The sequence below is a fragment of the Nipponia nippon genome, unplaced genomic scaffold, assembly GCF_047370975.1.
Source record: "Nipponia nippon isolate SJK-2023a ecotype South Korea unplaced genomic scaffold, ASM4737097v1 scaffold_4, whole genome shotgun sequence".
NCBI classification, from domain to species: domain Eukaryota; kingdom Metazoa; phylum Chordata; class Aves; order Pelecaniformes; family Threskiornithidae; genus Nipponia; species Nipponia nippon.
Window position 1 is genome coordinate 85,961,480 of NW_028262358.1, and position 20,120 is coordinate 85,981,599.

At 40.6% G+C, this 20,120-nt stretch overlaps 1 protein-coding gene across 2 annotated transcripts; it reads right to left on the bottom strand.

Moving 5' to 3' along the window:
- Positions 1–1,337: 1,337 nt before the first annotated feature.
- Positions 1,338–18,358, bottom strand: PM20D2 (peptidase M20 domain containing 2). Of its 2 annotated transcripts, XR_015708404.1 has the most exons (8): positions 17,760–18,358; positions 17,525–17,673; positions 12,872–13,014; positions 9,684–9,838; positions 7,468–7,603; positions 5,597–5,732; positions 2,915–3,022; positions 1,859–1,888 (listed from the first exon to the last, which is right to left on the bottom strand). XR_015708404.1 is itself a non-coding variant. In XM_009475660.2 (7 exons), exons 1-7 carry the CDS (start codon positions 18,222–18,224, stop codon positions 1,686–1,688), a joined length of 1,359 nt encoding a protein of 452 aa, XP_009473935.2. In that variant the 5' UTR covers positions 18,225–18,358; the 3' UTR covers positions 1,338–1,685. The 2 variants fall into 2 exon arrangements, 1 of the variants encoding a protein (XP_009473935.2); XM_009475660.2 differs by lacking the exon at positions 5,597–5,732 and having other exon boundaries at positions 1,338–1,888.
- Positions 18,359–20,120: the final 1,762 nt, after the last annotated feature.

Consider the following 20,120-nt stretch of genomic DNA (forward strand, 5'->3'; position numbering starts at 1 on the left):
AGACGCTGAGCATTTAACATATTAACTAAAAGATAGTCTGTGTCCTACTACAAAAGCATACTACAAGCACAGAGGCTGAACTATCAGAAAGTCTAAAAACCATCAAATTATGTTGTCTACACTGTCTACGTGACGTACAAACAGAAGCCAGCCTAGTCACACTTTTTTCCTTTTAAGAAGGGAAAGTCACAATAGAATTCTTAAATCTTAATCTGTGTTAAGGAGGGCGCGGAAATGCAGAGGGAATGCACAGTTAAACCAAGATAAGGAATCTTTTTTTCCAGAATTAGAAATTGAATATAGAAATTAATAAAATATAAATTCTGATTAGAATTCTAGAGTTGACCATTTAGAGACTAGTGCTGTTAAAAACAAGGTTTCTGAAATGATTTTGGGTATTCTGACTTCCTGGGGAATATAGTTTGCCTGACTTCTTTTCAGAAGCTTACTATAATACCTATGCTTAGGAAAATGTTAACCAGTAAACTGCTTTTTCACTCAGTCTGTCCCTTGACTCAGCAATTTGTATCTGAACACAAGATTAGTTCCTTCTCTACGTACTCACGTGATCCTTTAACAAGTGAATTAAAAAAAATTCCTGGCAGGTTTGGACACACAGACCACCACCTAGGTAAAATTTGCAACATTAATGTCTCTGGGAAGCAAACCAAGAAGGATTAAGCAGACTAACCACACAACACAAAGGACAACTGGCAAGACTTAACAGATCTGCTGCTTAGGATATGGGAACAAACAGGTTTGAGAAGCCAGTTACTGCACAAGCGATCCTCAGTGCAAGCTTCTCAGAGCTTACTACAGGGGTCTACACACAACCAGTTTAAGGTTACCTTCCTTTACTGCTTCACAGTACCACGCTTGCATCTTTGAAAAAGATTTCCACTAGTTTAGCTAAATTTATACACATCCTTCAGATCAGTTAAGCCAGTGCAACACCTTGTGAGGACACTTGTATTGCCTTAGAGTAGAACTTTAAAAAGGTGCACATGCATTTTCCTGCAGTAGTTTAAATGTGTTAATTTAAACAAATAAACATTTAGTTGCTTTCCAATTTTTTGATCCATGACTTTTCCACAACACCTCAAAATTTATTAGGAGGAAGGTCAACGCATTTCAGGACAATCAACCTTTACAGATCACATGTTCATACAAACAGTTCTCTTCCATTGCTAGAAGCTACTATTGTCAAAACCAGGCATGCTTCCAAACATACACCCTTCTCTCCAGTGAAACCAGCTCAAGTTTTAAGCCTCTATCTTGTCCTGAGAAAAAGTGACTAGCCAGAGAGAAATGCTTCATAGATCAGATTCAGCCTATGATCAGAGTGTGAACAGTGTTTATTTAAAAATGCCATATTTCCCCTACAAGGAATATTACTTTAGCAATACATAGAAAATCACTGACAAGGGATCGAAACTATCATTTATTCAACACTGCAACGTAAAGACAACATATTTGAGATCTCTCTCTGAAGTTCATCCCCATATTGAATACAGCAAACATTACGGTTAGGTGAAATTGCACATTTTTGAAAGCAATGATACTATTTGCTTCTCCTAAGTCCAAGAAAAATCAACATTTCTTCAGCTATGTGTTTATCCAGCCCCTTCTGGGATTTAAATACAGCATCTCCATTAAGTCAATCCTACTGAGAGGTTTTATAAAGTTTAGTGTGATGCACATGCTCCTATGCCAACGCCAGATTCTTTGTTAGGTTCTACTGGATTTATTTGTCCATCTTCTTTTAGCTTCACCTGTCTAAAGTCTTCCCTGACTTCTTCTAGGAGACTTGGCTTGAAAATGACATCCAGTGCTGTCATTGCCAAAGCTTTTGCTGTGCGCAAAGCATAGAACTGAGCATTCTGTGACCCTGCAGAAAAAAGTAAGAGGAATTTCAGGTTAGGTGTAGCGTTCGTTAGCATTCATTACATATCAAGGTTATCCCCCCGGATCTCCAGCTGACCCGGGCTTTACACCCCCAGCAGTAGGCATGTCATGTAATAAGGGGCAGAGACAAGGGAGGGTCAACCCTTAACTCTTTCCATACAGCGCGTGATCTTCCGGTCACCAGCCCTTATCTTTACTACAGTTAGGTTACTAACATTAGATACAAACCACTGGTTTACCACATAAGGCATATTCTATAAAATAAGATCTTCAAGTTTCAATTGCAAGAACAGTTTCTTAAAAATCTACTTGCATGAATGAAGTATGTCTATTTTCTGATGCCTCAAAACAAATTTTCACATGAAACTACTTAACTTTCTGCTACTGATGTAAACAAGTAAGACTGAAAACAGGAAAATGAGTGTTCACATTTTCCTTTTTAGAAAATGCAGAGTTTTATACTGTTATCTCTATTACACTTCCAGAGTATTGTGCTTTAGGAGTAAAAATCACTTTTAACTTTTGGCTCATGTTTAGAAACTCTTCTAAATACACTGCTATGGACAATCCTTCTAATTTCTTCTGTCTAGATGGTATACTAAGTCAGGCTTTTGGTACAAGGAGTGTGGTCATTCTTCCCATATACATTTAACTTTAAACACAAAAATAGAAATTCTACATTTTGTCAGCTTTTTTCTGCAACTCTGCAATTAACTATGTGAATTGTTTGAAGGTCCGTATTCAGCTCAGATCCCATCATGCTTGAAGAAAGCAACGCAATTTTTATACAGATATTCACAGGCAGCCACTTTCAGATCTAGTACTTACACTTTTATACATTTACTGTACAGTAGCCTTGAATACCATAGAAGCATGTGAAAGCTTTAATCCTCTGTAATTTGAAATATTTACAATTTCTACATTTGCTGTAGTGAAGAGTCAGCAACCAGTCCCTACAATGCGTAAGGATTCCAAATATAAACCTCTAACACTTTTCAATTCCACTCACCTGCAGCTTCTGTGTACTGCTCAGTATGATTCAATGCATCAGAGCCAATATAAAAATAAGGATGAAGCCCAGGGACTACAAATGTAACATTTCCAAAGTCCGTGGAACCTAGAAGCAGCATAGAAATTTTATTAACGAACAAGTGTTGAAGAGTTTTGAATGCTGTAAGAAAATGTATGATAGATATTATCTCCAGCCCATTTCTAAACCAGAAGATCCTTTGCCCCAAATACTAAAATAAAAGCACTTCTAATGAGTCATGCATACAAAAATCTGCCCATCACTGAGATGTTTTCCCTAACTAGCCACCTTCAGATGCTGCTCTCCAGTGCGCTTCTGATCAATAATCAGTTACTGGACTGCAAGGAAGACATATCAGCATGTTCCCATTCCATTTACTGTTAATTTTTTATCAAGCATCTCCTGATAGTAAGCTGTTAATTCAGAAACAATGAAAGCTGCAAATCTTGGGAGTTTCGGGCAGTCCAGCTATCTTCCTGCTACAGCCCTTAGAACCAGGCCCAAGAGTTACCATTTCTCACCAGTATGCACATATTCAACATTAGGTAGGGGACTCTGAAGTAGGAACAACCTATCTTTAAACAAAACCAGATTAAGGACCACTATTTTTTTTTCCTGTGCTTTTTGATTATTCTCAGTTATGGAAACCTTAGCAGCACAAGCACTCTTGAAATAACAAGATCAGAACCAAACTCCAAACAAAACACTAGTGCTTTGTAGACATGGAAAAAAAAAATCTTGATAGCAATGCTGCAGATTTTAACAATTCTTTCATGCCTGACTAGCACTTTCAGTATGTTAGCTAGCAATAGTACCTGTCTCAAAGTACTGCCTTATCTAGTTAATGATACCATCCAGAAGTAGTAGACTCTTCATAGTAAATCATCCAAGAGTCTGCAATGTCTTCCCAAGCGCCTTTTTTTTCCCCACCGAAACAAGCAATCCACTCAGTATTTGTTAAAATGACATTTAGAAGCTGGGGAAATCAACATGCCAGTTGCTGTGAAATTCAGATACCAGAGGAAGCATTGTTTCATAGCAGGGAAAAATAGGGATGACCGACTAAGACCTCAATTAACTTTTTTCAGGCCAATCGGAGCTGTAAGACTTTTTTTATTTAGTAATGGCATATAAAATGACTGTTCCAAAGATTTAAAACTATCTGTAAGACATCAGGTAGCCTCCATATCATGATACTTTATGGAGACAAGATACTGCTAATGCCTTAAGACTGAGTAATGAAATGATTGAAAAATATAGATTTTACTTGGAAACATATAGTTATTAAAAGTGAGTCCACAGAGCTTACATTATGGGATCAAAGAGGACAAGACTACATTGCTATTTGCTCTGCCTACAGACAAATGGAAGAAGCAAGGCTTGTCCAAAAAAATGATCTTTTCCCATAAATTCAGTATGCATTTGAAGAAAATCCAACCCTTGGCACAGCAGCAAGTTACTGTAATTTTCAGTAGTCTATTGATCTATTCTTTCGTCAGTCTGGAAAGACAAACCAGAAGTCTAGAAGTTCTGCCTACTCCAGACTAAACCAAGAATTCTAGACTTGCCTTACTAAGTCCTAATACACAAGCTGCTGGCAAGACTGTGTTGCCTTTTTCCCTGCTCTCACCCAGCAAATGAAGCACTAGCAATTTCAATGCATCCCAGCTCTTCGTCATGTAATTCCACTTCAAACTCTACCCATATCCAATCTACTATCAGTTTACAAGTTATTTTTGCTGAATGCAAGGGATTTAAACTTGGCACTTTCTAGTAAGATGGAGACCTTACCAAGCCAAAATCCAGGCAGCTTTTACTAAAAATGCGACAGTCAAATCTTCCCCTCTATCATACCTAGCAGCATGTTTAAACATCAGGCATTCCAATAGTTTCCATACAAACATCTGGAACTGTATGCTTGCTAGACATGTACAGATCAGGTTTCCTTCTAGAAGCATAAAAAAATCTTCCACTCTATCATACCTAGCAGCATGTTTAAAACATCAAATGTTCCAACAGTTTCCATACAAACATCTGGAACCATATACTCGATAGAGATGTACAGATCAGGTTTCCTTCTAGAAGCCTAACTGCGCAGTTATCAATGCAATATACAGACTTGTGCACTATCTTCCACAGAAAGGTACTGGGAGCTCCAGCCTCTCAAAAAACATCCTGAAGCTGATACTGAAGGCTCTTCAAGTCACTAAGTACATAATGGAAGCCAGTATTACCACAAACATGAATGGAGGGGAAAATGCAAAAGATTCCAGAAAGTATTTATATACAGCCCCAAGCTTCAAAAGTGGTATTTCCAAAACATATTGGCTCCTTCTTATGATTCTATCAGCCTTGTGCACAGGAAGCCAACGAAGCCCATGAATGCTAAAAATATCAGAGTAAGTTATCACAAGCGTGGGTGCCTCAACTAAGCCATGCTGAACTAAGCCATCTGCTTTGGGAGCTTTTCAATATCCTGTAGTAGAGCTACCCTACCAGCAGGAGGAGAAACAGGTCATGGCACCTGGTCCAAGCTAACTCGGATTCACATTGTCCTCGCTGTGCGCCAAATGAGTGGAGCGTGCACAAGGCACACACAAGGTACCGTGACTTGATGGACTAAAGGAATTCTTCGTAATGTTTAGCTGCCTAGAGCGATACCTGTAAGCAGACCGATACTAATACCCATGTAGAGGTGGCAGCGAGTATGCTCATCTGTTAACGACTTTTCTGCTGCACAGACATGGAGAAGCAACTGAGCTATCTTCCTTCCCTTTCAACAGAAGAAACTGATATCCTAAAAGAAAACATTGAAAACCATATGAAAACTAAACAGAAATAGAGGTCTTAAAAAAGATGAGACAAAACACTCAACCCCTCCCAAAAAGGGTAGCATACAAAATTCCACTCCTATGTCTCTGGAGACTGTGCTTTCTTATCACTCCTGAATCCCCAGTGCAAAAATTCAGAGAAGCAGCTGTGGAAAGAAAATTCAGTAAGGCCTAGTGCAGTGTGCAGTAAAAATGTAATTGCTCAAGCACATTTTGACATTCGATAAGCAACTTATGGACAGGACAGGCATATGGAGAGTTCCAGTTTAAGCAAGTTAATGTTTAACATTTAGCATATCATGTAACTTACATATGAAAGCACTATTACAATTAGGTGTCTGTACTAAGTTCATTCAAGGTCCTCTGAGCCAGCACGATCACCAGTATTCATGATCTTCACCCTTAATACAATGGCTTGAGGGAAGCAACACAGAGCTCCAGCAAGTTTCACTACAGTTAACATTCTAAATAAGGTTCCTCAGCACCTCTCTTAGGCTAAATGAGCAAAGTAGTAAGTCTTACTTGTACCACACTGAATAAAGAAAAGAAGAAAGCTGCCTTTAGTTATAATTTGTTTTTGAACCCAGGACAATGAAGCAATTGGAGAAAATATGCTAGTGTTGCCTTAATTTGGAAGGGAAGTAAGAAATAAGAGAAAAACCACAAGAATACCATTAGATATGCTGTCTCCCCCATACAACTAAAAGTTTCGAGCACTCTATCCTTGACCACCAAGATCTCAACTATCCAAAGAAAATCTGTATTTAATATAGAGAAGATTAGCACCACAATCAAACTTACTGGATTAACATTTTTTTACTGAAAACCTTTTCCTTCTAACCAAAGAGAAAAATCTTTAACATTATATATACAGTTATGATCACTAGTGAAGGCTATAAAGTATCAGCAGCAGTTATAAGACTTGAACAGCGCTCCTGTGGGAAGATTCTGGGAAAAAAAAAACTGTTAAGAGTAATGAGAAGCCCACCTGAGAATTCAAGAATTCACACACCTCTTACTATACCTCTGAGAGACCAAGAAAGTGAAATAATTTGAGACATAGTCAAGACTTCAGATGTGAAAACCCTACTTGAACAGCACCCTTTGGAAAACTAATCTGTTGAACTCGTGAACTAAAATTAGAGGCACAGAATTACCTGTTAATGGAAAGAGGTTTAAATTAGGGTTACTGAGATGCTTAAACTTCCACTTAAAAATCTCTTCAAAAACTCCCTCTAAAATATTAGTTAGATGCCAATACATTTGTTTATATGTAAGCCTGGAAAATATTGTTAAACAAGGTTCCTAAAAACTAAATCTTATCTTCATTCATAGCATAAACCAGGATTCTATATTTCAAAGCAACAGAATGAGCCGCAATTCATTCCACATCCTCATGTTCTCAGTAAGACCGTTCTTATCTTTCCATCCTTCCATCCCTCCCCCCAACCAAACTGTTTCTTACTTGAAATATTTTCAGAAAATGATCACTGCTTTCCACACCTGTTGGGAAAATTTCTCAGCTTCTACAACAAATACAGAAACACAGGCCAGAGCTACAATCCTTTTACAGAGCTTTCTAATTTGGCTTTTTTCTTCTGACCAAATTATGTTTAACCTACCTCTATCCCATTATTTTATACACTTAGCATTGATCAATCTAAGCTTAAGTCATAACAAAAAAAGCCCAGATCAAGTTACCTGACAAGGCATTCAAGATAGAGTCTTCTGATATAAACTCTATTCCAAGCTTCTTTCCATTCTCCTTGTAAACTTTCTGCAGGCTCTTATTTGGAAGCACATTGTAGTAATCATTTTCACCACCTTTTATTTCCACCTAGACAAGAAAACCCAAACGATTAGAAGTCTTTCACCAACCTAAGCCAGTTTATTGTAAACAACTTAAAGCCCATACTTCAAGCCCATGTCAAAACACATGTAAGTGCTACATTTCTTTCAAAAAGTATAACATTCTGCCAAATATTAGCCTTGATTAAAGCACAGCTGGTCTTCTGTCAAGCTTGCACTAGAGAGCCAAATTCCAGAAGCATGGATTTCATGGAGAGCATCTCCAAAAATAGTAAGCAAACATTTCCTGTAATAGCTTCTAATGATTTCCACTGCAGGTACTATTAAGCTACATAGAAATCAATTCAGTCTTTCAGCAAATTCTATTTTACTATTTTTGTTTAGAACACTTCCAATAACTACAGCCCCATTCATGAAATGACTTCACACAGGCAAGAAGTCTGAGAACAAATGTAAAAAAACATACCAATGTCAAGTTTCAAAAGAGATCTTAACTTTCATTCTGCATAAAGTACACTTTCTGAAATCCTTTTCTAGTTAGAGGGGCCATACTAGGCAAACAGCATCTAATGCCTCAAATAGACCTTAAAACTCACTAGCTCACATTCTATACACTATACCTATTTGTTCTGATGACCAGAGACATTCTTTTCACAGCTGTATTAGTCATCCACCTGTAACTACAGAGCAGGTAGAACCACCTATCTTAGCAATACATTGCAAGGTAATCATATTGCTGGAACTAGCTACAGGAGAAACACTTCCACTTGCTAAAAGCAAAAAAAAAAAAAAGAATGCTAACTGAAAAAAAATCACTCAGTTTTTCACGTTTGGGTGCTACATGAGCTTGCTGTTTAATGGGGCAAAGGAAGTAGAGGGATGCTCCAGCTCACTGAAAAAGAGCTAAAGGTCACATATATCTCGAAGGCCCAGGAGGAGATCTTTGAAATTACAGACTGGTCAGACTGTCCTATCATCAGGCTCCTGGGGAGATTATAGAGCAAATAAATCCTCAAGACCCATGTCCAAGTACGTGAATCACAAGGCAATTGTGACTATCCAGCATAGATTCACAGAAGAGCAGATCGTGCATGACCAAGCTTTTCACAGGTCTGGCTCAGTGGACACAAGACGTTCAGGCTCAAAGTGTTAAGATCAGCGGCACAAAATTCCAAATTGCAGATGGATGCTAGAAGTAACAGGCAGCAATCAGTACTGGTGCCATTGCTGATTTAATATCTTTATTATTGATGCAGACAACTCCTGTGAGATTACATCTGGTGTACTGTGTTCAGTTTTGTGCTCCTGAAGTCAAGACTGGAGCAAGTCCAGGGCAAGGTCACCAAGATGATCAGGGTGCTGGAGAACATGACATACAAGGAAAGGCTGAAAGAAATTGGTTTGTTGAGCCTTCAGAAAAGAAGGCTAAGCTGTCTACAGATACCAGATGGGGAGGGTAGAAAGAAGACAGAACCAGACTTCTCAGAAATGCCCAGTGATATGACAAGAGGCAACAAAGGAAATTCCTATCAGATACAACAGAATCACAGAAGTTGGTTGAAGATGGAAAGCACCTCTGGAGGTCACCTTCTCCAACTCCCCTGCTCAAGCAGGGTCACCTAGAGCTAGCTGCCCAGGACCATATCAATGCAGCTTTTGAGTATCTCCAAGGATGGAAACACCACAATCTCTCCAGGCAACCTGTTCCAGTGGTCAGTCACAGTATAAACATTGGGAAAAACCTTGTTGACCATAACTGGGCCTCACTGTTCAGAGAGGTTGTAGAATTTCATCCATGGAGATACTCAGAAGTCCACACAGCACTGAGCAAACTGCTCTAACTAGTCCTGCTCTGAACAAAGGGTTAGACTAGATGACCTCTGGAGGCCTCTCCCAACCTAGATTATTCTATGATTCTGTGGCATTCTATTTATAAAACAAAGCTTTCTCCTAGGACACAAAGCAACAGAATAGCGAATAGTATCACTGACATTTTGATTTCTTTCAGCTAAACACCATGAAGACAAATGCTGTAAGCCTCGATTTCCTATTCTGGCCTACCTTATCTGCAGCATAATAAAAGCACATGACCATGAATACATTCTTACTTTGCATCCTGTGGCCAGTGCTGCAGATCTGAAGCAGTTCTCAACCTTCTCCGTCAGAACAGAAAGATCTTTCATTGAAGGGGCACGCAAGTAAAACTCTAGTTCAGTGTAAGAAGGAATGATGTTAGGTTTCACACCGCCATTTTTTATTACACCTACAGAAAGGGAAACGTCATGTTACCAGTGTTAAATACAAACGCTTGAGCTTCAGCCCTGTCATGAAACTCCTTGCTCAAGAACTAAATATATAAACCAAAACCAACCAAACATCAACTGAGCATGAAATATATGAAGAATGTAAAAAATACAGTATGTGGACAAAGTTTCTTCATCACATCAGATTAAGTGGAATGTGTACATGTTTTCCGGCACAATTTCATTGCATTCTTTGGTTATCTGTTATAAACCTAAAGACAAGCCAAACTAGCATTTGTAATTAATCCCCTGAAATTTAATGCATCAGAGTCATAAAGCAATCTGGCTGCCATTGAAAAAGAAAAAAAATTTGTTGTAGAGGCTACCTTGGATTCCAACTTTTAAAGGTTTCCTCAACTAGAATGCTTCCAACTTACTTCGCCAGCTTGGAGAGAAATTGAGTAAGTTGCATTTCTCAGCAATACTGGAGTAATGTGTGTGTTGCAGTGCACAGAAAGTTCATTAGAGTCCTCAAACTAATTCTTTAAGAAATACTGGTGTGTATAATATATGTACGAGAGAAATTTAGGTTGAAGATGTTCCCTCAAGGAAATGTGTGACAACTACATAGGTTTCAGTTACAGCATCAGAGGCATTACCATAAAAGACCGTAATATTTAGATATTTCAACAAAAAAAACATTGTAGACCTCAATTCTACATTAGATTTCAATGCATTAACAGCTCATTGCTTTCAACAGGCTGCTTGTTTACCTAGCCTCCTATACTCAATTTATATATGTGGAATAAGATTTGTTTTCTGTAGAACCTGAGAAACTATCGACATTAAATGGAAATACTGCACAAAGTTACTGATGTGGGTCACTGAAGCCTGAAAAGACAGCACTATCAGGATGCAAATAAACAAATCTTCACTTTTGGTGCAGAAAACCTATTAAGACAATGAACTCTGCCCTCAAGTAAAACCTTTCCAGTCTTGAATGCAGTCAAAGTAAACAGAGTGCTGAAATAAACCACTATCAGTACTAGTCCATAACAAAAGGAACAGCTTAGATGAGAGGGACAGACATCACAGAAAAGGAACCAGCAAATCAGCAAGTAAGTAATCATGCAAATTTGTATGACACACATCATAACATCTGCTCAAAACAAGTAGCTTAATAAGCTTTCATTTGTCTTCCAACACATTCGTAAATGGAACTGGATGGAGTCTGAGAGTATGTCTACACTTAAATTTCAAAGCAACTGTAATATGGACTGGACAGCAGATCTAGCTTAAAAGTAGGCTGCCTGCACACTACTAACAGCACCTAGTCTGCCCTGCTTCTAGATGGAACTTTTTTTTTTACAGCCTGTTTAATACAATTGCTTGAACAGCAAAAAAAAAAATCTACATTCCTATTTTTAAAGGGGGCAACATTTACTCCACTCATTAGCAGGGAAGAAAGACACTTATCAAATAGCAGACAAACTCAAACCAACATTGTTCAAGTGCATAAAACATTGCTTAGAAATTCTAGACTTCAAGTAATGGAAACTATTTCAGTTCTTGTTAGTGGGTAAACACTAAGACTTTTAGGATCACTTAAGTCAGCCACGGCTGTTACTGCACACCTGCAACACAAGACCTCCAACACACTGTTGTAAAGAAAGCATTCCTAAAATTAAATCTCATTCTGGCTGCTTATACTTTCCCAAAGGTATTTAAAATATTTCCAGTTTGAAAATCAGGTTTATGACAGCAGTTGTATCAACATAGTAATTTAAGTTTTGCTGTAGTTTGTGAAGTGTTACCTCTAGGAGGCTTGTTTAGATACTTAGGTTTTTGCCTACATTACCCATGTAGCCTTTAGAAACTATGAAGAAAGCAGTATTTAGGGTTTTAGGCTTATATCCCATAGAAGACTTAGGCACCTCCAATCTTAAACCTGCAACACATGAGTTTTAGACACCAAAACTCATAATTAAGTGCCTTGTTTCCTACAGATCAATAGGATAGAGAGCTAAAGCTATGCCCACTGTCTGAAATTCATTTCAGTATGCTGCCACACAGAACTGCAAACATCTTCATCTACAGTCAAAAGGGTTAGGGCTTCCAGACTGCATCCAGATATCCTGGAGAGAAATACACACATGTATTATACAGCACAAGCAGCCAAGACATATAATGATCATTAGCTCAGAACTTCTGGAATTGTTTTAAGCTCATAACAAGTATTCCAATTAAACAGTTCTACATTCAGAAGCCCTGTAGAAATGACAAAGTTTCTTAATTTCAACTTGGAAAAAGTTGTGTCGGAGTAATAAGGGAAACCTGGGTTTATAGCTAAAGGGCAGCTTCCATCTCAACTTCTGCAACAAAAAAATGCATGATGTTGAAGGAGTACTAGCTTAATAGTTAACATGTCTTATTGCAAAATTACCTTTCTACTTCAAGGTCTACTAGATATCAAATATTAGAATCCAGTTGATTGGGCTACTAATCAGAAATATAGGCTTCTGCCATCACTTGGTTTTTGTACTTCAGGAAATAAACTTCAGTCACTCTAGACCGCTATACCTTTCCATAAATGTCAATATAAATGCCACCTAATTAATGGAATGTCTACTACAAAAATGCTGCAGTTAAGTAATACTTCATTTTTCAGAAGCATTTAATCTTACACCTTTACATACATTAACTTTAAGGAATTCAAGGCCATGTACTAAAATCAGCTTAGCAATTTTTTTTCCTTCTGAACAGCAACTTCAAGTGCAAAGGCTTAAAATTTGTCTAGCCTCTATCTAGGTACCAGTGTCCTCTTTTGAATCTGGCCCATAAGTTTATTTTCAGAAGTTAGTTCTTGACACTGACATGATTTTGAAGATTACAGACAAACTATTTAAATTAAATGGTGCTATTTCATAATATTTGAAGTGACTATACTAATTTAGTGCAATAATGCAATATTTTAAATTGTGGGATTTTGTAAGTTAGTATTTCAACAGCCTAAACTCTTACTTGCTGGACATTAGATTTAATGAAAATCTCACCATGAACTCTCCAGGTCGGTTTCATTTGCTGTCTTAAAACAGACAGATTGTTGTATGCAAGAACAGCAGCATCTAATGCATTAACTCCTTCCCAAGGATAAGCAGCAGCATGAGAAGCTTTTCCATAGTATTTCACAGTCACACTAGGAAATAAAAGGCATTGCTTATTTGTTTCTCATTCACTGAAAAAACCTCTAAAATAAAAAGTTCCTTTTATTCACACAAATATTTGTTATTTAAGTTTTGTGCAGCAGAACACCAAACAATTTACCTGGTACTACACTGTTGCAAAGTTGAACTACCTTTCAGTGCAGGAAGATGCTGAAAGATTTCTAGAAAACCAATGAAGTGGAACAATATCAAGAGCCCATCAGGCAAAAGAGCTACTAGTAACATACCACTATACAGCCTTTTCCTCAGAAGTACAGGCTTCACATAATTGTCTCCAACACTTTTTTATACCTTCTGACTGTTCTGAGGCTTAAAAGTTACTAACATTCTTCTCAGAGGATAACAAACCCTTTTCTCTGATTCAAAATTAGAAGTTGATTGTCCCAATTCTTATCAAACTTCAATAAAATGCATGTGGTATGTAAGACAGCAAAAGCACATTACTAAGATCACATACAAGCCATGTCTAAATAACAGAAGTCAAGTATTAAAAGTGCAGTAAAGGCATAGCCTAGTATAAAATACACATTAATATGCTACAGCAAGGATGCTCTTTCCCTGCACACCTCAAAAATGCTGGTAGAAAGGCTTGCAACAAGGAAGAAATCTAGTGCAAAAGTTACCCTCCAACTTCGTAGAAGTCAAAACACTGCACCTAAACACATCCAGTAAGAATTCATGCTTGGCTTCATCCTATGAGAGCCATTTATATTAGCTTTACAAAATAATTTAGTATTTCAAATTATATGAAAACTTTATGTGAGAGGCAAATATTAAATACTGACAACTACGTATTAAGATAATAGTAATTAAGATAAGTAGTATTTAACTAATACTATTAATTAATAGCAATAGTATTAATACTATTACTAGTTGTCTTAATTATACTTATTATTACTACTCGACAACAGTATTACTATTTATGAGTTGCTAAGTGTTACTACTATTGCTACTGTATTATTACTATACTACTTATATACTACTAATACAAAAGCATTAGGTTTTAAATCAGTACTACAGATTTTAACTACATCTGTTTGTATTCAATACCCAGCCCTTCACATGAAAAACTCCATCCTCAAGCTCAGAGTTCCCCTGACACGCACAACCTCTTACCCAACTAGGACCAGCCTAACTTGCTTGTCCCTGTCTTGCACGGATGCCAGCTTAACTGACCCCTCATGATCTGAACCATGCCACAACTTTAAGTTAATACCAGAAGTTAAATACTGGATAGCAAAGAGGGACACAACGGAGTGTACTGTTGCAGCAGAAAATGTCTGCTGCTACTGCCTGCAATCCAAATTAAGTACGCCCTTTTCCATCCTCCCCCATCCTCCAAGACAACCGTACATCCCATTGTGTAAAGTATGGGGTTTATTTAAAATCTATTAACATTATGAAATCAAGATAAAAAACTTATCCATTAACATCCCAAGTATTAGACTGCAACCCCTCAAATCAACTCACAAAAAAGGCAGGACAGATCCCTTAAAAAATCCTCAAGAAAATGGAGAAAAGGCAAAGTAAAGCAGAAAGTCATGTTGCAGTCTTTTCTTCTTCCCCAGAAGAAACATGGCCTTCTTAAAGTTATTTCAGCATTCCTTTTCTTGTACTTCTATTGCTACACAAATGTCACATACTCTCAGAAAAAAACACCAGATTTTGGGGAATAATGAAACCCCAAGCCAGTTTAAGAGTATTAGCAGAAGAATGTGGATCCTGTTTGGCCAACAATAAACAGGCTGATTAGGTGAAGGATAAGTGAACAAGAATCAGCAAATTCTGGCATGTATTCACCACAGTTATCCCAGTATGTTAATTTTACTTCAGGCACAAGCCAGCTTTGGAGTTTGCAGATGTAGTAATACTAGCAATTTAGTGATCACCCGTCCTTAAATTCCTTGGAAACAACCAAAAGATCAATTACAAATCATCAAAACAGTCTTCATACCCTTGGAATCTCATAATTAAATAAGTCATGGCATAAGCTGAGTATTTCAAGGTAGTAAGCTCTTTCACTCCGTACTTCAATTCCATGCGTCAAGGTTTAAAGGCTATCTAGGACTTACATCCTAGAGCAGACCATCACCTCTGAAGGGAGATTTCCAGATCTTAAAGTATCAAACTCAAAAGGCTATTGCAAGAGTTGAAATGAAGAAAAAGACAAAACTATTCATGAAAACTGCATCTTGAAGATTATAAATATAGTCTTAAGGTACAGTGACCAAAAGCCAAACTGAGATAAGTCTTGAAGGAGATTACAATAACCAGTTAAGACTCTTTAGAAACACAATGATGGACTATAGCAGAGAGCTAGCTAGGTAAGGAAGACTAGGTGTTGCTGATCTTGTCTGTTTTGCCATAAAACTTAGCAGTAACAGAAGCAAATTATCCACCAGGAACTGGTGGCAAAAGCAAAATGGCCAATAAAATCAAGCACACAGAAGCTGGAAGGTAGCACAACCAAGACAAAAACAGCTCTCAGTACACCAAGCCAGAAATGGTTTGAAAACTGGTTATTTAAATATTACAGAATTTAGTCAGAAAGAGCCAAATGTAATACTTGGAAAAAACTGTTGCACTGGAGAGAGGTTACTAGTGGAGTTTCTACAAGATAAGACCTTGGGATCAAGAACCATTAGTAACTGTGGCATAAAATGTAGTAACAAAACCTGCTGATAGACTACTGCTGGGACACTATGAAAACAGAAAAGGTTTATAATATCAAAGGAAGAACAGCACAGCCTTGCAGACTGGCAGAGAAAGAACAGAATGAAACTCAAAAATATTTTAAAAGATCATGTACTTATAGACTAAGCATTTGTCTAAGAGTTGACTGCTTGACAATGACTGAAGAGGAAGCCCCAAACGTGCCAGCTGTCTCCAAAATGGTAAGGAGACATTATGGTTCCAGCATCAGCTGAGTAAGGTCTAAGGAAATTCCACCTGATGTACTGTGTACAATTCTGGTTATGTACATCCAGCAAGGAGTACTTCAAGGCAAGTCAAATCACTCCAAGTACAAATTAACAAGTGTGACACTGAACAGTAACGCTAATCAAAAGAAGACAAGGCATAATTTCTGAAGAGTTATATGGCTAGCTAGCAAAAAAAAGCTGAGTGAGGGTATGACTGCTGTCTGTAGACATGTATTGGGGGTAAGCATGAAGGAAAACCAAGAACTACTTTGAATCAAGAAAAAAAGCTGATATAAGAGTTAATAGATATTAAACGGCCATGATTAAATTTAGGCTGGAAGTTAACAGGGATCCAAACAGCAGTCAGGCTCAGCTGCCTGGCTCTTTCAAAAGTGGGAGAGAAAACCTGAAACACTAAAAACCTGATTAAAATAAAATGCATACAGAGGACTACATGACCTGGTGCCCAGGAAAGCAAGGAACTAGGATCCATGAGACTCCCTCCAGTTGCATGTTTTAAAATTTAAACAACAGGTGTTTTTTAAATGAAACTTTTTTTTAAATACATAAAATAATCATATGCATGTATAATGAAAGGATTAAAGCCAAGATAAACAAAGCCACTGCATTAAAATGCCTCCTGAAAGAATTAAAGCCTAGGGGCAAAGAGGATATTGTAAATATCTTAGTCACTTAACTAAACAAAAGAAAGGCCTTTGTGATTTAGAGAGCTGTTAGAATGGTTGTAAGATAAGGGGGCTCCGGGATAATCCCATCTCAGACAACTTGGCCTTGGGAGAACAAATGCACAGAAGATAAGAAAGTTGCAAGGGGATGATGACAATAACAGCCTTGAAGGACATGGTCCCAGAACTGAAGCAAAGGTCAGTCAGTGAACACAATGAAGAATACTACAAGCCTTCATCTGAAGGCCCCGACGACCACCCAAAGACCACCAAGGAAGACGACTGTGCATGCAGATCGGACATTTGCATATATTAATAAGTTTCAGGAAATCTCATGTTTATGTAAATGAATTCTCGGAAATCCTGTGAATAGGTATGACTTTATAGTATATAATCTCTGGAAGTCTACCAAATCGGAGGAGCACTCATGGTGGAGAATCCCCAGTGCTGCAATAAAATGCCTGCTTTATAACACTCTGTTGTTATTCAGTTTCATTACATTGGTTTCCTTACACAGCCGCACCTAGCTTCCCACCTCGGTGAAGAAAGTTAGAAAGCAAGGGGGTTTGGAGAACACAGATCTTTGTATCAATAAAAAGAAACACCTAGGAACATCAGATTTTGAGGACACATGCAAGATGATCTCAGAGCAGTCAGAGGTCTTTAACACTAGGCTGAACAGCGCACTTTGGAAGAACGGCTCAGTGCCCAGAACAGTGACCTGGCTCCTTAGCTGACTGCAAATACTTCGCCTGAAGGGCACCTGCAAGGTCCCCGGCCTAAGTTCAGCCCCTTCCAAAGCAGCTCCCCTACTCGGGAAGGGGAGAAAAGGCTAATAACAAGCCAGCCCTTCCTGCCTGAACCTGCTCACTCACTCGTGCTCGGCCACATCGGGCAGGTAAGCTGCGTTTTCTTGCGAGGGGTGTGCCATAAAAACTACATCCAGGCCATCAAAGGCTCCAGCGTTGATCAGGTCTATTTTGCCTCCTCCTTGTTCCTCCGCAGGCGTCCCCAGCACCGTGACCTGCAGCACAAAGGCAGAGAGTCAGGGGCCGCCGACCGGTCGGCAGGGGCCGGGGCCACCGCCTCCGCCCCCGGGAGGGCTCTCACCTGGACGGCGACGGGCGCCGGCTGCGGCAGGCTCTCCAGGGCGGCCTTCAGCCCCAGGGCGGCGGCGGCTCCCACCTCGGCGATGAGGTTGTGCCCGCAGGCGTGACCGATGCCGGGCAGAGCGTCGTACTCGCAGAGGAAGGCGAGGCGGAGCGGGCGCGGGGCCGGGCCCTGGGGGGCGGCCGTGCCCCACTCGGCGCGGAAGGCCGTGCCCAGCTTGTAGCGCGGCTGCACGGCCCAGGCGGCGCCCGGCAGCTCCCCGCTGGAGAAGAAGCGGGTCATGGCGTCGTGCGCCTGGTGCTCCTGGTAGGCCAGCTCGGGCCGGCTCCAGATGTCGCGGCTCAGGGCGCCCAGCCGCGCCGCGTTCAGCTCCACGCTCTCGCACGCCCGCTGCTTCAGCGTCTCCAGCGCCGGCAGCCCGGCGGCGGCGGCGGGGCCGTCCCGCGGCGGGTCCTGCGGCCTCATGAGGGAGCGGCGGGGCGGGCTCCGAAGCACCTGCCGCCGCACCGACCCTCCGCCACCGCCCGCCCTCACCTGCCCGCCGGCGTGTGAGCCCGCCGCCGCCGCCGCCCCCTTTTATCGCCTCCTCGGCGCCGCGGGGCACGCTGGGAAACGTAGTTCGCCACCCCGGCACGGCCTGCGGGCGGCGGGCGGCCAGAACTACCCGCCCCAGCGCGCCCGGGGCGGCGTCCCTCGCCGTGCCGGTGCCGCCGGGAGGAGTTCCGGGCGTGGGGTTTTTCCTTCTGAAGTTATTGTGCAAGGCGGCAGGTGTGTAAAATCCCGTGTGCACGTATCGCTGATGGCGGGTTACCAGCGGCTGGAAGGGGCGTGAAGTGCTCATCGGGAGTTAATATTAGGCACAAGCCAGACAGCGGGGACTGTGGCCTGGTAGCAGGGAGCTTGCCTCTCTGACCGACCTGTACCTGGCGAACGCTGAAGTCGACAGAAACAAAATGACAAATTCTGGCGGTTTTCCTGTATTCATTGAATGGCTAGAAATTCACTTTTTCTTCATTGGAATCAGGGTTTATCAACTATGCCCTTTCTCCACAGCTTTTCTGTCCCCTGGAGAGGTGCTTTGGTGCGCCGAACTGCAGGTTTCCCTTTTCCACAGAAGACGAGGAGGTCCTCTTCGTCGTGACAGCCAAGCCCAGCATGACTCGCGGTCACTCCAAGCAGAGTTCAGGCTCCCGTGCCTTGTATTTGTCACAAGCTATTTTTACTCTCGTAACCCACTCCGGCAAGCATCGTGGTTGTGGTCGGTTCTTTCCCTCCACCCCCAAATCCTTCCAAGTGGAATAAAGCCTTCCACCCAAAAATACGCGCTGGACTTCCAGCTACGCTATGGATACGTGCAGTTAGTATTTGTCAGCAGCCGAAGGGGCACATACTCAGCAAAGGGGTCATGTAATTCAGGTCTGTTTGCCAAGGGATTTCTAGGGCTGGAAGCGTTTTGGAGCAGGCAGGGGGTTCCTGAGGATAGTGCCAGCGTGCTTTAGGAACAACCGCTCTAGGCATCCATCAGACTCAGCCACTTTTGCACTTGTGGAAAGAGCCGACTCCCACTTTAAGTTTTAGTGAGGGGGGAAAAAACCCTACATGTTTTCTCTTCCTAAGTACCTGGTTTCCTGAGACACTACTGTTCACGATATAGTTTCATATTTCTTCAACAAAAACATGGGGTCCTGCTCAGCCTGCTGTACCTTTAGCACAGATTCATCCTGTACACTGTATAGCTTTATATGGCTGATCAGTAGTTTTGCACCCAAAGATTGGTGCTTGCAATAGTTTTTAAATCTGTAAACTGGAAAAATAAACATTCGATGATGTGACATTTAAGTGGCTTGTGCATGATTCTTCAGGAGGATTAAATCTACTGTGTCGACCTCGTCCATTTGCTCTAATAAAACAAGATTAACATTGCAGGTCATGGTTTTCTGAGGAGGAGTACCATGGGGTTAGGTACCTACACCCTGCATTAGGTTTCATAGATATTTGCTGACAGTGGGGAAAAGGTGAGAGTCAGATGGGGATTCTTGGGCTCCATTTCAGTGCAGAAGAGGAGTATCCTCCACAGAGCACAAATGCTTTCTCCCCTCCTTCCCCAGCCATCGCATCCTTCCACTAATGCCCCTCCAGTCTGTCTTTGCCCCGTCTCTGGGTGCTTGTTACAGCCCCACTTAGCACATCCAGCCAGTGCTAGTCTTCACTCTTCAGCATCACCCAAAAAAGTACTACTTTGCCCCTCCAGGCTCCAAGTCAGTGTTTGCAGTTCCTTTCTCCGCATCTAATGGATCCTAATTCTCCTGTCCTGCTCCCTCCTCCTAGCCGCATTCCCTACCTCCACTAGGCACCAGTCTC